Raw genomic sequence first — 20,992 nt, forward strand, 5'->3', positions numbered from 1 at the left:
GAAAACCTCACCCAGGAAGCGCCCAGGAGGCATCCTTGTCAGATGCCCGAACCACCTCAGCTGGCTCCTTTCGATGTGGAGCAGCAGCGGCTCTACTCTGAACTTGGCTGAACTTCTCACCCTATCTCTAAGGGAGAGGCCAGCCACCCTTCGGAGGAAACCCATTTCTGCCGCTTGTATCCGCGATCTCGTTCTTTCAGTCACTACCCAAAGCTCGTGACCATAGGTAAGGGTAGGGGCGTAGATCGACCGGTAAATTGAGAGCTTCCCTTTTACACTCAGCTCTCTCTTCACCACAACAGACCAGTACAGCGTCCGCATCACTGCAGCCGCTGCACCAATCCGTCTGTCGATCTCCCGCTCCCTTCTCCCATCACTTGTGAACAAGACCCCGAGATACTTAAACTCCTCCACTTGGGCCAGCGTCTCGTCCCTGACCCAGAATGGGCACTCCACCCTTTTCCGGCTGAGGACCATGGCCTCACATTTGGAGGTGCTGATTCTCATTCCCAACGCCCCACCGTCGGGCACAGCCCGAAAAAGGGACATGGGCCCATCTTCCTGCAGGCTTTTATCCATGCTTGAGTGGTTTCTAACAGTCATACAGATTCGTCACCTAGCAGAAGGATGTCTCAGTACATGGGCCGAGGAGTCAGGAATCGAGGAACCTTCTAATTTGTTGATTATAACTCTACCACCTGAGGCACAGCCACTTGTGAGACAAGGAGGTAAGTATGAGACAAGTAAAGATGAGAGAGAGGGAAACACTGAAGGAACTGAACACACAAGAAATAAACTCAAATAGAAACTGAAGTTAAATAAAGGCCAAAGAAACGAGCATTAGAATAGAAAACCATCCAAACAGGCATCTAAAACTCCATAAATTTAATAATAAAAAGCAGAACTTGAAGAAACATGACCAAAGGTATCAATAAATGCTGATTTACATAGTACCTGATAATTAGGACTCAGAGTTTTGACATACTAATCTGCATATTAAAAGAACCTGCCTATTATTGTGAAGGCCTGGACACGGAAATCCGGGCGTGTCTTGAGGCACAGTAACAACAGATCCTTTGGGCCAGACGGGTCGTGGAGTTTGTTCCACTGCATCCTGTGAATGCTCAGTTGGATTGGTATCTGGGGAGTTTGAGTCGAGATGAATGCCCTGAGAGGTTTTGGGGTTTAGTGCACTGTCCTCCTGGGAGAATGCCGCTGCTATGTATAGGTGTGCTTTGTGTGCAACAATGCCAAGGTGGGTGGGTACGTATCAAATTAACCTCAGCATGAATGTCAGGGCCTAAGGTATCCCAACAGATGACCGGTGTTACCGAGAGCTGCTATCATTGTCAGTGGTTGTAATGTTGATCACTTGTTTGGGGGTTTTCCCCTCCGTGCAGGGTTTGGCTTTCACGCAACACTCCAGGAGTGAAATTCACTTTTAAACTTGATGAGCGTTCTCTCATCAGGACTTGAAGGCGAAAACAATGCAGCAGCTTTCTCTGTGAGCCCCGATGAAAGGATTTTTCATCCATAATTAACGAGTAGAGCGGCTGGAAACTTCTGCAATACTGAATCAAAGTGTGAAATCAGACCGCAGCTCCTTGTAGTTTGCACTAACTCTCTGCCACTAGCGTTTCATCAGATACTGTATTTCTGAGTCTGCTCTGATGTTTATATCGGTTTTATGGCAGCATGATTCACCGTTGGTGGAGTGTTTAGTGGGATTCATTGTGGCTGCGTTGCTGTGAGACTAGAATGGAATGAGGCTGTGGGACTGCGTATTGTCTTGGGACTGTCAGAGCAATTCGCACTACTCATTATGAGACACTGCCGCTAATCTATTTCAGGATCTTTGTCATGATGGAGAAGATAAAATCTCCCCTATTGGCCAGCGTGTTAACCACGAGGCTCATTTGTGTCCTAATAGAGTTTGTGTCTAACGTAAATCAAAACACACTTTGAAGCTTTGACATTAGCAAGAAATTATGGTCACCAGCTTAGTTTTAATGTCTTTAATGTAGTCAAAGGAGCTTGCAAAGATATTGATATTACATAACCTACAGTTTATGCTGTTTTTTTTTTTAAATACAAACAAATGACCGCAAAAGATTAATGGAAACAAACAACAAAAGCTCATTTGTGCAGTCATAGCTGTGACAGTTTGGGTTTTATTAGCACTGCATCTTTACTGAGTGAGAAAATAATTCACAGGAATTAGCAAACATAAAAATTAAAGGCTGTTTTAAGCTTTAGCATTAAATGAATGTCTTTTCCCACAGACCTTCATGGATCTGTGTTGATCAAGTTTATTTTAAACGAATAACCTTTACTTAATAGAGTAAAGCCCTTGATTTTATACATTTAAATATCTGGATTTATACTTTTTAAAAATATTTGTGGGGGTTTTTTCCAGATTGTGCCAAACTGATTTCGACTTTTTGAGACTTTTAGAGACTTTTAGAGAGTGAAATATCCATATTGGTACATAAGCCAGAATTCTTCATGTAGTTGGCTACAGAGGTTTTAGGACAAGGCTAAATTGACCCGCAGACAAGCTGCTGCTTGTTTGTGGGTCGATCAGCCTTCAGTTTTATCTTCACTAACTGAAAAGCTGCTCTGCTGGTTTGAGGTCAGGTCACTAATTTGTCAGTTGAAGAATATCTCATTTCTTTGCCCCGTGAAACTCTTGGGTTGTTTTTGCAGTTTGCTTCAGGTCATTGTCCATTTGCACTGTGAAACTGCAGCCAATCGGTTTGCAGGGTTTGACTGAATTTGAGCAGCGAGTACAGCCCTGTACACCCCACAGTTCAAGATGTTGCTGCTATCAGCTATCGCATCATCAATAAACTCTAACAACCTATCTTCGCTGGCATCCATACACACTCCGCCATGTTTGACAGATGATGTGCTTCAGATCATGAGCTTTTCTCCACCCATCATTCTGCTACACGTTCATCTTAGCTTCATCTGTTCAAAGGATGCTTTTATTGGGTTTTTTCCAGCTCTTGTAGATGGTTTCTTTTAAAGTCTGACCTTCTTGTTCTTGAGTCTAACCAGTGGTTTGCACCTTGTTGTAAACTCTCACACCTACCTCCTTGAGTGTGTTTCTGACTTGGTTATATTGATTTGTAAAGTTAGTTTCCTTAACCATAAATATTTCTTGCATCGTGCACTCTAGTTTTCTTCTGTTGTCTTTTGCTGTTGTTTTTTTAAGAATGAACCAGATTGCTGCTTGATTGTTTGGCTACTCCTTCAGGCTCCTTCATGTGCACTGACATCTTGTTGGACCTCATGTTTAAAATATAACAATCAAAAGCCATAAAATGCAAATGCAACACTTTGAAATAGCTTCAAATGGAACAAATCTTTCATTTGTCATGAAATAACAGGGGGACAGGCCTCACCTGGTCATTAAACTGCTTGACAGTCAATTATTTTTCAGCGTTTGATATGACTGTGTATAAAAATAATTGTCATTTCTAAACAATTAATGTAAAATATGTGGTTCAGATTGAATTAAAACTGAATGTCTGCACTTTATTCAAATCTTGATTATTTAATTGAAAATTCCTGGTGGTGGACAGAAAAAATTTACTAAAACTGTATCTTTGTGCAACTCACTATGGAGCTAAATAAGTGATGATACCTTTTCTTAATTAACCCATCCATTCATTACTTTGTGTTTTATAAGTCAACTTCATTAAATCAGTAAATATTGTACAGCATACAGTAAATACTGAGTAAGTTACTGGCAATAGCCCAGAATTAGCATCAGCATCAGTCAACCAATATGTTAGTCTGGTTCTAGATTCGGTAATACGGCTGTGATCAAACTGGTTGAGGTGGTACAGAATATTTATACCATGCAAACACTTATCACAGCACACTTTCTGCAAGAGAGGTAAAACACAATGACTCTTGACTTAAAGGAATGACACCGTCGACATCAGAGACTGAAAAAGAACGAACAAATGAACACACAAACTCGTGAATATTATGCTTTTACTAAGGAAAATACTTTATTTGTTTGAAAGCATAAAGACAGAAAGGCTGGTTTTGCACAGAAGCAGTGAGGAAATTCAATTTTATTTGGAAAAAAGTTTTCTGGCGTAACAAAAGGGCAGCGTGCTCATCTCGAGTCTCTGATGATCTTTCTGTTCTGGCAGTGAGAAATGTGTAAAGAGCGTCATTGAAAGCTGACAAATCCATTTCTTGATATTGACAAAGCTTCAAATGCATATTTTGGCTTTACAGTCTGTAGATTTGGTCAAAAACTGTTGTTTTTAATCCTGAGCTGTAAATTACCACGAGTTCTGGGGTTAACTTTAATTTAAAAAGCTTCTGTTACTGATTGGTATCATACAGCTGACGGCAGCAAAGCTCAGACATTTAAAACCTATGTGTAACACACTTGAAGTGGATAGTTTAAAGTCACTGTGATCTGGAATTAAGCTAAACAGAAAGTCAGGACAAAGCCTGCGGCTAAGACGTCTTACGTTCATAATTTATCAACAGCACAGAGCCCAAAATAGAGTCAGAATGAATAATGGATTGGTTCACAAACTACAGATCCCAGACACATTTAGACGTTCTCATTTATTAACAACTCATATTTACAAAAATAGAAACTTTTTTTTCCCATTTCTCGAAAGAAATATTTTTGGCAAATGCTGTAAAATAGCTGTAAAAGACTCCTGGAGCTGACAGCTAAAGTGTGCAAGGCAAAAGTGTTGCAGGATTTAAGATAAAAACAAAAAAACATGATACAGAAACTGAATCCGTGGTTTCAACATACTTTTAAATGTCCAATCACATGCTGTTGTTTTTTTCTATTCCAATCTGATTTTACACCAAGAGTCTGATGAGATCGATACCATTCATAGCCACTTTCAGATGAGCTAAACTTTTCGAAGTATGCTAAAACCTCACTAGACAATGCTCAGCGCCAGAATGAGGCCAGCAGTGTCTAAACAGTAAATAAGAAGCAGTTAGCTTAGCTCAAGCTCAATATTAATCATGCAGGTATGACAGTGGTATCAATCATCTCAGTTAGCTCTTTGCATTTTGTGGTCAAATGGGCAAACGTGACCTATAAAGGAACAAAAATAAAATAATTTTGCAGGAAACCACATCTCAAATATCAGCTTCTGACTGGCACACGGTGACTGTCGTACAAAAAGAACCGAAGACCAGCTAACGGGGTCCCCACGTGCCAAATATGAACGAGAATAACCCACTTCAGGTTGGGTTTGAACATTTCAGTCAGTATTTCCTTGAGGAAATAGAAAGAATGTGAGTGTAGATTGAATATATTGTTTTAACCCAGTTAAAAATGTTACACGAGTGCAGGAACCCCAAGCTAGGCCCTCGAAAAGAAAAAAAAAAAGAATATATAAAAAGAGTACAATAAAAATAAAAAGACAAAACACAGTATGAACACAAACAAGTATAAAAATGGGCTGTACGCATTACTGGAATGAAATAAAAACATTTAATAGCAATAAAGAGCAATAAATTTTGAAAAAAAAAAACATCAACAAAAGCGTCTATAAATATAAACGGTTCTCATCAGTGTCCTGTAAAAAGCCTCACATGTCATATTTTAATATAATTACCCCTCGAATAAATGCCACACTCTCTTTGAAATTCTCTAAGTGTGATTTTTAAACACAGTGTCTCGAGCCGGATCAATTAAAACAACTACAACTGGTAAGTTGACTCGTGAAAAACTATTCAGTGCAACTTTAGTTCAGAAATTAAGGCAACCAGTGCCCCTCTACTCTTTTTTTATTCCTACCATTACAGTGTATCTGATTAAGCAGAGATGGCATTAAAAAGAATGACCTTAAAATATCAGCAGTGGAAGCTTCTATATGAGGTTTGCTCCAGGACACTGAACCATGCTCCAGAGAGGGGTCAAAGGTCATCGTGGGGAGTAAAGGAGGAAGGATTGGGGTTTTTTTGGTGTGAATTTAAATCTCAGGAAGTCTCGTTGACTGTTCTCTCCAGCTCTATCACTTTACTTCTGCTCTCGTTCGTCCTCTGCTCCAGAGACCTGAGAGACACAGAACAACTGGATGAGATTCAGTTCACTACAATAAAGTCTTCTCTGTGTCAGGCTCAAAGGAAGCCAACATATAAGACGCCAAAACTCTGCTGCACCTCAGCAAACGCTTAACCATCCAAACATACAAAGATGGACTATAACTAAGGCGGATGGGAGCCCCCGCAACAACAAACAAAAAATGTCAATTTTAACTTATATAGCACATTTCATTCTACCTAAACTCAATGTGCTTAACAGAAAATACAAACACAAAAACCCGTGTAGGTTTTTAATGCCTTAAAGCAGTGAAAGCAGCACAATAATACATGAAAACACACACACACAGGTATTGAGCAGAAAGGCTCCGAGTCTGTTTTTGAATGTCAGCACAGACGATTGATCTCAGGTCAGCAGGCAGCTTGTTCCAAAGAACAGGACCACAGTCACTGAAGGCCCCCTCAGCACACTTAGGTCTGATTCTAGGAACACTGAAAAGATCTGCACCTGATGACCTGAGGTGTCTGACTGGGTTATAAACAGCGTGGAGACGAAGGCCACACAACACAACCAAGCTGGATTCAGACTTCTCCACTAAACTAAAATTAGTAAACAAAACTACAATAACCAAAACCCAACCTAAATATATTTAATGAACCACAACTGGGTTAGCAGCTGAGGACTAATGACCTGGCTTTATGTCAGACTGTTGAATAATGGTGGGCGGATCGATGTTTGGCTGTGCTAACCTGCCTGGATATAGAGGCTGATGTTAATTTTAACTTATATAGCACTTTCATTCTACCTAAACTCAATGTGCTTAGGGCAGGGATAGCTCAGTAGGTAGAGTGGTTGCCCCATGATCGGAAGGTCGGGCTTCGACTCCACTGATCGGCTACCCTGAGGTACCCCTGAGCAAGGTACCGTCCCTACACACTGCTCCTCGGGCGCTATGGCTGCCCACTGCTTCACTGGGTGAATGGGTTAAATGCAGAGGAGTAAGATTTGTGATTAAAACAAGACTCCCAGTGTGCTCAGAGGAGGTAGTGTTAGTTATTACAGGTCATGGTTATCTGCATTTTCACGAGCATCATAATTAAAATTGTATCTATGGTAAATCTGTGAGAAAAGTGAGGTTTTAATCTTATCGAGAAAGTTAAAGTGGGTGAACTCTTTCTTTTGATCGAGTTCAGGTATTCTGTTTACTCCCAGTACCATCATCATCATCATCATCATCATCATCATCCGAGTACTCCTCATCGTGCTGTGTGTTTACCTGTGCAGGTGAAGGAGCAGGTTTTTTGACGTCTGTGTGTCGTTGCTTTTATTCCTGAAAGGTGGGTGTGTTTCCATCCTGGTGGGCTCAACCCCGAGTTTCTGCTGCTCTGAGCGGCGCCACGCTGCCATCACGACGGCTGGCGTGTCCTCCCATTGGTCGGGATATTCACCACCCAGGCCGAGGAGGTGCGGCTGTTCGTCTTCGAAAGTCGATAACAGACTCCTCGACTTAACTAAAAGTTGGGGATAAGTGCTTATTAATGCCTAATTTTTGTGAGGAGAAAGTATGACTGTGTGGTGTCAGGAAAATCATTTTTAGTTCCACACTCACTCACACACCAGCCCACACACACTTTATAACTGTGTAGCACCACATGTTATTGTCTGCCTGGTGAAAAGACTGTGCAGCCTGTGGGTTTGTGTGTGTGAGTGTGTGTGCGTGTGGGCAGGATGGGAGAGGAAACTGAAATTGATTGTTAAGAAAATTATATCTGGTTTCTCTTACAAAAGAAAGTGCGTGCATGTGGGAGGAAGCAGAGAGGATGCAGTGAAAGGTCAACGCCACTAATCAGTCTCTGTAGCTGTAGGAGGCATCTGATTAGCAGCAATGTTATAATGGACCACCAAAGTTTAATAGCTGGGAACTAATGATTCATTACAATGGAAACAGCAGGGCAGGTCACTTAAGCTGAAATGACCAGGAAAGGTGACTCGAACTGTGGGTGTGTGTCCACACTCGTCTCAGCTCCACACGCATGAATATACGGCTTCATACGGAAAATGCAAACATTTCTGTGTAATCAAAGTATCAGCGTAACCATGGTGATACTCTGCCTCTGAGAGCCGTTGGACAAATGTACAATTGTATGTTTTTGATGGAAGCAGGAAAAAGTCGGGAACACAAAATGCCATCAACTTTTCTAAAGTTCATCTGAGGTCATCTATCTGCCCTGCCAGCAAAAAGCTGTTTAGCAAACATCTTTGAAAAACATCTGGGGTATTTATTTGTGTTCATATTTTGCGGCTTTGTTCAGTTTTATTTTGTTTTCATGCAGAAAACCTGACTATGTCAAGTACAATATATTCATACTTTCCTCTCATATTTACATTAATATTTAACCGTCCCAACAATACTATATTTTTGCATTTACTTTAGGTATGTGATTAGGCTAAATCACGCTGTAACTACGCTGAGTAAGGTGTATTAAACATGTGTATAGAGTGCGGGTTGGTGAGTGTGACTACCTGTAGCTGTGTAGGACTCTTTGACATCCAGCTGTTTGGAAGCGAGGCCCGTTTCAGTGATGGTGGAGCGTGGCGTAAAGCTGCTGGGATAAAAACTCCCCGAAAACAGCGCGAAACACAACACAACCACCTACAGAGAGACAAACACAAAGAGAAGAAGAAGGAGAAGGGTGGAGAGAGGGGAGGGAGAGGCAAATAAATTATGAATCACACATAATGCTACGCTGCTAATGAACGATGGGAGCAGATGTTTCTAATTCAATATTTTAATCAATGTTTCATCAGCACAATCTCTGTTAATACACACACACACACACGCGTACCATTAAGCATGATGATGTCTGGGTGCCAACCATCCTGCAGGACTTGGAAACTTTTCCTGCCACGGCTGCCTGGAGAGACTGCAGCTGCTGCAGGAGAGACCTGTGGAGAAACACACACACACACACACAGAGGTTACACACACCTGAGTGCATCGTGCATGCTTTTTTCACCATATAGACAATCTGCATTTAATGTATCGCGTAAAGAGAGTGCAAACCATTACAGCTTCGCACAATAAAACACCTGCCTCACTTTACATTTCCTCCGACTCATTTTTGAACTCGGTGACCACAAAACACACCGACTCCTGGCTTAGAGTTGTTTGTGGGTCTGTGATCTGTGTGTCAACGCTGAAGACTGCCTCGAACATTTTCTCAGTTTTGTCAAAGTGCTGGAAACGGCGTTCGCACCACGGGACACCAAAGTATGAGCCCAGTTTCTAAAGCCTCTCTTTACAAAGTGCTAAGAGGGTTAGCTATACAAAAAAAACAAAAAAAAAAAAACAACAACTACACAATGTGTATAAGCTAGAACTCGTGACCAGAAACCAACAATAGAGCTAAAAACACACAACATAATACCTGACACGGCTAACCCAGTTAACCTCGATCCTTTAAATCTGTTGGTTTTCTATGATTATTTTTAAATTTCCTACCTTGATGTTTTTTGTCCAGCTGTTTCTGTCTCTACACTCAGTGTAAGTGTAACTGAATGTAAGTGTGAAATGAAAGCAAACAGCTTAGAACGCACTGACATGACACGATCCATGAGATATTTTTAAAAGAAAGCTTAAAATTTAATTTCTCAGGGGAGAAAGGATCAGCTTATCATTTCAGACACACAATGTCTATTCATTGAACAACCTTTCTCCATATTTTTTTTAACTTTTGTTTCTTTATTAATTTTTTAACATGCAAAGACATTGTTAGTTGTTATGTGTGTGCTGATTTGTTCTGTTTTGTTTAGAAAAACAAAAAAACATTGTTGTAATCTGAACAGGTTTGCAGACTCTTCTGTACTGCCATCTCCAGGACTGAAAAATGAAGCCACTGTGGAAGCATCAGAAAGCTGCAGTTCCTCATCTGGCCACTTGAGGCCGACTTCCAAAGTGAGTCAGATCCCATAGACTTACATGTTAAAATGTCCATTTTACAGTAGTAATAAGCATGTTTTACAATTTGGGGTTCGATTGATAGTCTCCCTCCCCCACCCCCATCCCCATTCATTACCCCCACCATAAGTGCATGGTGGTGTTTTTATTTTATAAATATTATTTATCCAGATATTGGCTGCTGTGACTGACAGATAGGGGGAGCTGTAGTTGTGTACCGGGCCTCATATTTGCTAATCGGAGTTGCTTAACTGTACCATTCTTCTTTGTTTGTGTTGTTTGAGCTTTTTTGAAAGAATTGCCTTAATGGCACTGAAAACAACAAGGTGGCAAGCTTCAAAATACAGAGTACAAACCCACTGGGTGACTTCATGGTGGCTTCCCTCTTTTATATACAGTCTATAAAAGTTATGCAAACTCATTGAATTGTGCGCCCACACATTCTGCATGTTAATGTGAATGATATCGCAGTAAATTACATCAGCATCCTTATTATAAAATCCAGAATTTGCACTTTAGTGAAGAATCTGCTGTTTATTTTTGCACAAGTCAAACATTTTTCTGAAATTTTTCTTTCTCGTTTGCTTCATTAAATAAGGAACTGAGCTTAACGACAACATAAGCTGGCTGTCCAGGTGTCCCAGAATAAAAAACACACACACACCACGCATGCAACTGGTTCGTTAAGTTTTTGACACTGACAGCAAAGCCCACTTTAACCACTGAGTGCAAAACAAGCCCCAGAACAGCTGTGTTCCAGGCAGCTATACTTAACACAGTGCACTCAGTGGGTGCACGCACGGTTCATCCATGCATAACGAGAGCAAACAGCGCTGTCTATCTGATGCAGGGTGAGCTTTTCACATTAAAATAGCCTCATGATTATGCATGGATGCAAAATTGCAGCTGAACACATCCACGGGGAGCTTTTGATTCAGCTCTATTTGCAAATAATAAAAGCGAGTCAGTGTTTCCCCACTCATTCTCCGTGCTTTTCTCAGCTGCACTGCGTGAAATAAAAACAGATGCCTTTAGAGATTCACAAAGACAGAGGGAGAGGGAAAAAAAAGCCAAATCCCCAAGGATGTGTTAAATCCAGCATGCGCCCAGGGAGGGACATTTTTAGGTGTGAACCCGTCCTCCCTCATGACTTTCCTGGTGTTTTGATTGTCACCATCCCAGAGTCTTTATGACACACTTGTCATCGCCTCTGTCGCTCACTCATCTGTGTCGCCACTGACAGAGGCTGAATCTGTAAAGAGCCCAAATAACTGGACTACCACCTCAGTTATCCTTTTGTTTTTGTGCTCGCGTTCTCTAATTCAGAAAAATTCCTTGTTGGAACTGCTGGAAGTGCTTCGTGAAGACAGTTTACTTACCTACCTTAGGCCAAAAGAGGAGGGAGAATTTGATGTTTGACCAATAGGGGCAATTTAAAAGCATCTTGCAGGAAATAATTAACTTCTATGTGGTAATTTTATATTTTTATGTAGTTTCAGAAGTTAAGGATCTAAAATGGGTCCGTTACTGTGCATTAAATCAATCCTATACAAGGTTAAGACTGTGAGTCCGTGTGTGCTGCTCTTACTTGTTTGTACACTCCAGAGTCTCCACTTTCCTGCGCAGCTCGCTGTTTTCGTTGGAGCAGGTCTCCACCCTGTGGTCAGACAGCAGTACTGCAGGGTCAGTGACTGAACGCCGTTCATTCATCAGCACCACTTTCTCCCTGTTCTGACTCTAGCGTGATTTATTTGTAGTTTAAGAACAGCTGCTTTCACTCTGCACACCTCGGTAATGCCGAGATTCACCCTGATGATGTTTGAATGTGGATACTTTAGATGACCTAGCATTTTTTCTAAAAGGGGACACGTTTATGCAGCATTAATAGCTGTTTGCTATTTGTAGTGATCCTGACATTGTTTTTCACATGAAAGAGGAAAAAAGAAGGACCTACTTCTTCTCCAGAGCATCCATGTACTCCTTCTTCTTCCTGCGACTCTCTTGAGCTGAAATCTGAGAGATGGTGAAGGAAACAGAATCAGAAAAAGTAGAAAAATCAGAAATTCGCCTGACATGACAAATATTTTCTTGTTTTTTGTTAACTATTTTGTTCTAACTTGCAGTAAACATATTCCTAGTCTTTTAGACTCTTTACGGATGATCACGGATGCTTGCTCAGATCATCCAAAACAAACTGTGCTCTACATCGGCACCTTGTTCTTGATCTTCCTGCGGATCTTCTTAAGTGCCTTCTCCTCAGCTTTGGTGAGCGGGAGTTTGTTGGGAACAGGGTAACCTTCGGCCACCAGCGTGCGGCGCTCTTCCTCGGTCAGGATCAGCGGCCCAGAACCCTGCAGTTTCTACAGGAAACAACAGATAAACGTAAACATTGTTTACAACTTTGTAAAGAGGGAGGATGTCTAAAAAATGCTTGTGAATTTTACACTATAACTTCTTTTTTGGCACGATAGTCTGCACATATACATTAGGTTGTAGAAGGGATGTGAAAGGAGTGGAAAAGGTGGAAAGTCCAGTAATATTCATGGATTGCAGAGCAAAAACAGCAGGAAAATTATGCAAAAAACCCCAGTTATTTTAATTACATCAGCTGGAAACACGTTACTCTGCTATTCTGCTCTCTTTGAGGTTTGATGGGCTTTTAAAATTTCCTTTAATCTTACATGAGGAGCGGTGAGCAGAGGCGAGTTGGAGAGGGAGGACGAAGCACCTCGTGGTGACACCTTCAGGCCAGCCTGGGATGGAGGGGGGCTGGTGGGGGATGTGGGGCAGGAGAGGCCAGGCAGGGCGTGAACGGGGCTTTGGCTGCCCTCTGAGTCACTGCTGTGGGAACTCGGGGGAGTGGGAGGCATCTGTAGAGACTCCAGACCTAAAACACAGCGGCTGGATTGTTAGCTATTCATTCAGTCTCAGAGAAAACAGAGAAAATTTTTAAAAATTTAAATTTAGAAACCATTTTTGATGCTCAGGGGTTTTCAAACTCAGCTGTGAGGTATTTAAACAAATCACCAGCAGGGGTCCTCGTAGCACACCATTACAGAAGTGCAGCAAGTGGAAAGAGAGGAGAGGAAAGAACTGACCTTTTGGTGAGAGATTGAGGAACTGGTCCACTTCATGAGGCTCCAGTTTAATTTTAGGGCTGATTTTCTCCTCCTTTATCTTCAAACAGAGGAAAAGACAAACAGGAGGTGTTAAAATGTTACAAACATTAAAAAGAAGAAGAAAAGAGCACAAATATCTGATTTAACCATCGTTTCTCACCTTGATGACTTTGCTCTGGTTCACTGTGACCTGAACCGAGGTGGCAGCAGGGGCCAGGGCCGAACCCTCGGACGTTTGGGCCCCCTCACTGGTGGCCAGAGAGAGGGAGAGCGTGGGGAGCAGGGAGGGAGTCTCACACAGGAGGCTCTCAATGGCTTCCTCCTGCTCCATAGGCCACTCGGCTGAATCGCCATCAGACTCAGCTGCAGAGGAGGCAAAGCGTGCTCCTGTTAGTGCTCTTTACCAATGAGATTAGATTAGATTAAGGTTTATCTACCACTGCACACAATAATACCAACACTTACCAACAACAGTAGCAGAGCAGCTCCATAAATATTACGGTAACGGGTAACAAATACTGGTTTATAGAGCATTAATGGTAAATAGCCTGTATTTATATAGCGCTTTACTAGTCCCTAAGGACCCCAAAGCGCTTTACATATCCAGTCATCCACCCATTCACACACACATTCACACACTGGTGATGGCAAGCTACGTTGTAGCCACAGCCACCCTGGGGCGCACTGACAGAGGCGAGGCTGCCGGACACTGGCGCCACCGGGCCCTCTGACCACCACCAGTAGGCAACGGGTGAAGTGTCTTGCCCAAGGACACAACGACCGAGACTGACCAAGCTGGGGCTCGAACCGGCAACCTTCCGATTACAAGGCGAACTCCTAACTCTTGAGCCACGATCGCCCATTAATGCTTCATTAGCAATCTTAACTTTTGAGTTTTAACTTTTGTTTAAAGTCCTTTCACAATAAAAAGCTATAAAAGCCTTGATAAAGCAGATTTAGTGGTAAGATGCTGTTTGACTGTTTTCTGTCTTTTATTCTTTCTTCTTCTGATTCTGGTCTGATTCTCAGTGTGATGACGTGAGAATCAAAGCAGGGATTTTACATCACGAGCCACATATTTTGAATTTAAGTGGGCCAGACCAGTGAGACTCCACTTTCTCCCAGTGAAGTTCATTTTAACTACACTTTTAATCCCAGCGATAGGATTTGTATCAAAAAATAAAAAGTCTTTAAAACCAGCAGCTGTGTTTAATAATCACTGTGAGCTTGAGGACAAGCACCCCGGTGCTTTTGATTGGTTGTCCTTTAAAGTCACAATCTTTGTGTTGGCATCTCACCTGCTTCGCTGCCGTGCTCTCCGGTCAGGTGTGACAGGGGTGACTGGGGTCGGCTGTCACCGCACAGCGAGTAGCTGTGCTCAGCGGTGATGTGGGGCGGAAGAGGGGAAGACGGGGACAGGTCGGCGTCGTCGTCTTCCTCCATGGACTCCACCGAGTCTCTCCCCCCGGACAGGAAGGGGTCGCTGAGCAGCTGACCCAGCAAAGCATCCTGGGAGAGGTCGTCCAGCAGCTCGGAGAAGTGCTGCAGGGAGGAGAAATAAAGCACTATGAATTTTCAGAGGATGTTTAATTTGAACTCCTGTCACAGACATGCAGGAGGAATCAGACAGATAATTACATAAAGCCACATCGTCGGGAGCCTACGACCGTCAGTCTGTAATTACAGACTATTAAACTCTTTATTGGCACCTTGCCTTGAGGTTTCCCTCAGCTCTCCCTCAGAGAAGACTAAAGTAGCCAATCAAATACTCAAACCTCTCCCCCACTAATCACAGCTTCTCTTTCACTGTGTGTTTGATTCTCAGTGTGGTGACACATTTACCAAACACATACAGAAGTTTGCAGACAAGCCCTCTTCCTCCTAGCCTTTGATCCCCCATCATCACATTCTTTATCTCCTAGGCAGGTGAGCATGTGTAGATCCCCCCCTGTGATTGGCTGTTATGACTTTAATAAACAAAAGGCAGCCAAAGCAAAGTATGCTGGAGATTAGGCCTTCCTCTGCTCCTCTCAGCATGCAGAAAACATGCAGACTAGACCTCCAAGTTCAACAGTTTTGGTCCCCAAGACAAAGGAAAACAGAACATTGATGTCTTATCCTATCAGATAAACCCAAACATACTCAGTTTAAAGCAATAAACAGTAGATAAAACCATGAAGTCCTCACTTTGCAGTCGCTATTAAATGTTGTATAATGTTGTATAACCACCAACCAGTTTATATCCGGTCTGTCCAGAAACACTACATGTACATGTATGAAGGGATAATTGAAGCAATTTAACAGAAATGGAAGTGTACACGGGTTCAAATATGGACGTCGATGCCAAGAAGCCACAAACTTTAAAAGGTGAATATCACCGATTCAAAAGTGAAATACAATCACAATGTTCTGTTCTGAAGTTATTATACCATGTAGTTAAAGTGTTTTTGCAGAACATTTGCAGAACGTTATAATGTCGTTCATTTCTGAGTCGGTGCCAGGATTCAGAAAACATCATTCGTCCTGCTACAGCAGTCGCCGGCATGGAGGCAGTTATCGTTTCAGCAAAACTAAACTGTGAAATAAGATAAAACTGCATTACTTTCATTCAATATAAAATAAAGTAACTGGTAATAAAGTTACTGTAAGTCTGTTTGAATATAGTCTACCCTTGGTGCCTCTGTTTTGTTCCGCACTGAGCTCGGCTGGAAAAGCTGCCTCCTCCCCTCAGTTCTGCAGCACACTTACAGTGATATTCATCCACGCTCTACCCTTACTCACTCACTCATAAATAAAAGCTATTTAAAGCAGTTTAATCTGGAAATAATCTTGTGTTTTTTAAGGTCTCCCATCCCCTGTCACAGTTATCGAGCCGGGCTATGAAAGCAGGCAGGCCTGATTTATATATGTTAGCAAAACACTTATTCAATGCATAAAAATTGCTAAGAGGAAATTAAGATTACAAAGACTATGAAAAAATATAGGCCATTACTTTTATCATGTGTGCAGTTTTTCGTCCTTTTTAGATTTATTTATTAACTCGTCATATTCAGTTTGGGGAAAAAACTGGCAAAAAACATAAGTACCCGAGTAGGTGGGTAACTCTTTTCCTCTTGTGTTGCCTCCCGTGGGTAACGCTTGTTTCTCTTTTCTTTTCTGGAATTGGCACAAGGAGTACACCGGCATGTACAAACATGTGATTTATTTTGACAAACACGTCTTTTTCTTACTTTTAAATCCTAAATCCCCTGCAGTTTTGTCACTGATGAACTTCCGTACATGTTTATCTCCTTGTGGTGTTACTGTCTGCTACGCTTTCTATTTGAGATGTTTTATCGCTCTTATATATCATTGTATCATTCTTTTAAGAAACAGAAATGATGTACAGTTACCCTCAGGGATCGCATACATTTCAAACTCAAAGCTACATTTTTCCAGCCCTGTCCTCGCTTGAACTCGCTGCTTCAAAAACATTTGTGATGCAACTTCAAGTTCTGCTGGGACACAAAATAAGAAGCAGGTTTCCAATTGCAGTTTCAGCTACATGGGACTCGGCCAGTGTGAGAGAAGAAAACCATTTAAATTAGAGACACGTGAAGAGCAAGATGAGGAAAACAACTTATTACGACACCGATGGTTTGGACAAACTGTTATAAAACAACAAAACAGACAACAAAAAAAGATGTATACATGAATGAGAAGAGGGATAAAGAGAGAGTGAAATCAAGATGCAGGAAACGAGGAAAGAGGAGGAAGGTGGACGACCAAATGCCAAGCATGCGGCTTCGATTACAGTCTGAGAAAGAGAGAGCTTAACTTCTAGCATTTTCTCCCACATGCACAAACACAGAGGCTTGAGGACGGCCCTTATAGGGCAGCATACAGAGGTCATTTCACTGTGTGTGTGTGCGTGTGTGTGTGCGTGTGTGTGTGTAATGCAAACAGCGACAGCACACCGTGAATCTATTCAAGAGGGAAGACAAATATTTACACATTTATACACCCGTGGGTTCTATTTTAACCTCCAGAACAGCACATATAAGTGGAAACAACCCATTATATCAACATATATTACTGTGTGTGTGTGTGTGTGTGTGTGTGTGTGTGTGTGTGTGTGTGTGTGTGTGTGTGTGAGAGAGAGAGAGAGAGAGAGAGAGAGAGAACGTGAACAACCGTGCACACTGTAGACAAACATTTACAGCTTTACCCTCATTCCAGCATCTCCTGGCAGCAGCAGCATTACCAAGAGGCATCTTATTACTTTAAACCATTTTAAACAAGTACACACATAAAACACTGACAGATCTGGGTGTTAATTACAGTAATAATAGTCATTTTAAATATAAATAATAATGATAACGCTACAGTTCAAAGACTATCCTCATTTCTATTTACAGCGATTTATATTTGGCGGTATGACTTTGTTCTGGGACCTCCCTGTCCTTGTATACCACGAGCAAGCAGCGAGAGTCAGAGTGTAAAAGCAGGCATCGCTGACAACATACATGACTTTGATAGAGTCAGAAAAACATGAAAAGAAAGATCTGGGGTTGAAGGTGGGTTGAAAAGTGGCTTGCAGATGCACAGCAACTGTAGTGAGGCTATATCTGCTGAACCAAGATTCCTAAAACATAGAAATTAAACTGTATTTTTGTACTTTTACACAAATTTTAGATTTGTATAGATTTTAGGATTATCATACTAAGAATTTTGACGATACGAGGTTCATTACCTTAAACATAATCACATCTAACATAGTAGCTTAAGCCATGTGACTGCGTTTATTTTAGCATAATGTCAGCATATTGCTTCCTACAAAAAAGTGTGTGTGTTTGTGTGAGACAGGGGGGTGACAAAGCATTAAAATCACAATAAGGCCCGAAAAAAACAAAAGCTAAAAAAACAGTGGGTGTGTTTTTTTAGCTTTCAGGGAGGAGGAGTAATTACATACGGAGCAAATCCATGTTTACAAGAGAAGGTCTGGTTTATGGGACATCTGATACCACCCCAATGTCACAATGACACTGAAACAAACAAAATAAAATAAATAAATAAATAATCAGCTTTTATTGCCTTAAGTTTAGTTTAAAAAATATCAATAAAAAAACATGGAGGCTCAGAAACAAATATATCCTCCTCTTTCTGGAGAACAGGAAATGGGAGAGGTCCAACTCCGCCTGCTTGAAAACAGAACCACACCAAAGGCACACAGTGAGGCTTTATGAGCTCCCTGTCATTTCTGCTGTGGGAGTTTGTGGTCATGGTTGTGTGTGAGACTGCGCTGCAGCATAGGTCACTGGCCGGGTGTAGCTCATCACGCACAACAGAAACCTCTTTGTCCCCTGCATCCCAACAGAGAGGTGTAATTTAGGGCTGGCTGTAACCCGACGCTCTCCAGCTGGGAAACAACCACGAGAGCTGAAGCCAAAATGGGAAAATTGGGAGATTACACTAGAACTAGAGCAAGAATCAGCAGGTTACTGACTCATCTGAGGGAGCAGGGGTGATAATAAAGAGGTTGCCCTCATATTTTTTATAATAATGTTTCTAATGTAACACGCAGAAACAAGCAGAGGACTCAGCTGACGGCGCAGATCGCAATCTTTTAATTGAAGTCGCGATGAAATCTGTCAGTGGAGGCGGAAATGAAGACAGATAATGTCTCGAGCTGTGATGAGACATCAGTGCCGTCCGCAGAAATCCCCTGTCATCCAAAGAGAGAGACAACACAGCCAGCAGCCGCACAATATTTTTCATATATCAGGATCACATCAAAGGAAACGGGATGAAGACAAAGCACCAAATTGGGACACACGAGCTAGATAAACACTTTGGAGTTTGAGCTGTTTCAAATTGACTGTGACTGTGTTAGATTAATGCCAACAGGCTAATAAGTTTCTTCACTTTACACCAGAAGTGGCACGCAGACAGCACTGTGGAGACAGACCATAACACTGATATCTTTACAGCTGTTTACTTCACATATGGCTAGTGACCAGTCAGCGAACCCTCTGGCAACCACCTGTTGCTAAGGGAAAATGTGTACTCCTCTACCGGTTGGCAACATGTTGGTAGAATTTGCTGATATTGCTTTGCTAGTAGTTTGCTTGGAGGATGGCAACTTGTCTGAAAACAGTCACCAACTGCTTGCAGAATGAAACTGAGAAAAGTTCACCTTCAAAATAAAAGTTGTGCCTTACCGCTGCAACCAGAATCTTTCAAAGGGCGCAACTTTTACTTTGAAGGCAGAGATTCTGCATCTTGAGTTGCACTTTTTCAAGATTTGGCAAATAGCTGGCGAGTGTTTACAGAAATCGGCGTCTTCAGTGCAAACTACAGGAGATTGTAGCTTGTTGGTGACTAAAACAATCACAAGGAAGTTTTTGACCCAGCTCTATCTTTGTCAGCAACCATTTCCCAACCATCAGGGGAAAGCACATTTTTCCCTGATGTACTAAATATGTACTAAATAGGCATTCACTCATATGAAATTTGGCTCAGTTATGTGCTTTTGGTTTGAGTTACTACTTTACACCTCAGTAGTAACTGCTAGCATGAGTAGCAACTGCTAGCATGAGTAGCAACTGCTAGCATGAGAGCTAACATAGCACAAAGAAAGCTAAACAGCAAAGCAGTTTGGCTTTTTAGAAACGTAAGAAAGTTTAAATCAAGCATAAAACGATAATCCCAGCATCTTCATCACAATGAGGAATATATCTTATTAATTTAATACTGAGTACCAGTAATGGCTGATACATGACTCCAAGACCAACTGAAAATGAGCCACAGCAACCCTACATCTAAATGTTAGAAAATAAAATAAAACCAGTGGGATTTAAGAAATATCCAGTCCACTGCACACTAGCCAGTTGCCAGGCAGAACAGCGAGCGGTAAGCCTCGACATCTGTGTTGATCACCGGTTAGCAGCTAATTTAACAGAGGGAGGAGAGGAATGTGCTTCCCTGTCTGTAATTCTTCTGTAAAGTACGATGTGCATCTGTTTTAACCCTTAATGAGTAGATCCTAAAGCTCGAGGAAAGTTTGATGATGTCCCCTCCTCCCCTTAAAGCCCAAACCAGATGCCTACAAACTATAAATCACACTAAAACCACACAGGCCCCACCGTCCCCCTCCTCTAGTGTGTGTCCAGCTGACTGACTGAGTGTGTTTGTGTGTGTACCTTGCCCTGGACTCAGCTGTGTGTACTTTTGCTGATGACAGCCTAATAAAGTAAACGCGTCTGTGTATCAGCACCAACTGAATGACTCAATAGTTTGATGTGGATCCCGATTATCTGTCCCGGTCGCTTTACTGTCACTAATAACCAACACGTGTCCAATTATCAACCGATAACCAGTGCGAAAGGTTGAATGAAGACCTGAACTTTCATCTGCAGGAATCTTCTATCTGACTAATGCATCATTTTGTTATCGTGTCTGCTATGCCGTCATTAAGAGATAGAGAAAGTTAGAGAAAGCTTCGCTTCTCTAACTTCACTTTCCCCACTTGCTCTCAAATTCTCTTAAAATCCGGTTCCCCCACCCTCTAGTTTGATTCTCCTAATGTGGGCCCTCTGGTGAAATTCCCAAAACACTTTGAATATTTGGATATTTGGTCCTCAGCCGCTGTGGTAACAGCACTTTAGCAATGAGTGAAACTCCCCCCTGGAATGATAACAATGTGTACCAGCAGTTTTAACACTTAGCTAAACTGTGCACACGTGCACAGCATTTATCAGCCAAAGAGCAGAGATTGCTCTCCACTAAGTACAACCTTTAAACACTCATCGATGACCTCAGAAGCAGTCTGTCACACATGACACTGATAATGATGTGAATAATATTTGTGCACACCTGCCATTTTTAATC

At 41.8% G+C, this 20,992-nt stretch overlaps 1 protein-coding gene across 1 annotated transcript in view; it reads right to left on the reverse strand.

The window, feature by feature from the left end:
- Positions 1-4,302: 4,302 nt before the first annotated feature.
- Positions 4,303-20,992, reverse strand: part of creb3l2 (cAMP responsive element binding protein 3-like 2) — a 36,031-nt gene continuing 19,341 nt past the window's right edge. The window contains exons 2-12 of the mRNA XM_005934259.2: positions 14,422-14,665; positions 13,284-13,486; positions 13,103-13,181; positions 12,686-12,891; positions 12,218-12,364; positions 11,959-12,017; positions 11,593-11,661; positions 8,893-8,992; positions 8,570-8,699; positions 7,323-7,557; positions 4,303-6,058 (exon numbers count right to left, since the gene is read on the reverse strand). Of these exons, the coding sequence (XP_005934321.1) occupies positions 5,983-6,058; positions 7,323-7,557; positions 8,570-8,699; positions 8,893-8,992; positions 11,593-11,661; positions 11,959-12,017; positions 12,218-12,364; positions 12,686-12,891; positions 13,103-13,181; positions 13,284-13,486; positions 14,422-14,665 (1,548 nt within the window). The 3' untranslated portion in view covers positions 4,303-5,982. The remainder of the gene's footprint in view (positions 6,059-7,322; positions 7,558-8,569; positions 8,700-8,892; positions 8,993-11,592; positions 11,662-11,958; positions 12,018-12,217; positions 12,365-12,685; positions 12,892-13,102; positions 13,182-13,283; positions 13,487-14,421; positions 14,666-20,992) is intronic.

The sequence above is a fragment of the Haplochromis burtoni genome, unplaced genomic scaffold (assembly GCF_018398535.1).
Source record: "Haplochromis burtoni strain Fernald_Lab_line unplaced genomic scaffold, NCSU_Asbu1 Contig_184, whole genome shotgun sequence".
NCBI lineage: Eukaryota > Metazoa > Chordata > Actinopteri > Cichliformes > Cichlidae > Haplochromis > Haplochromis burtoni.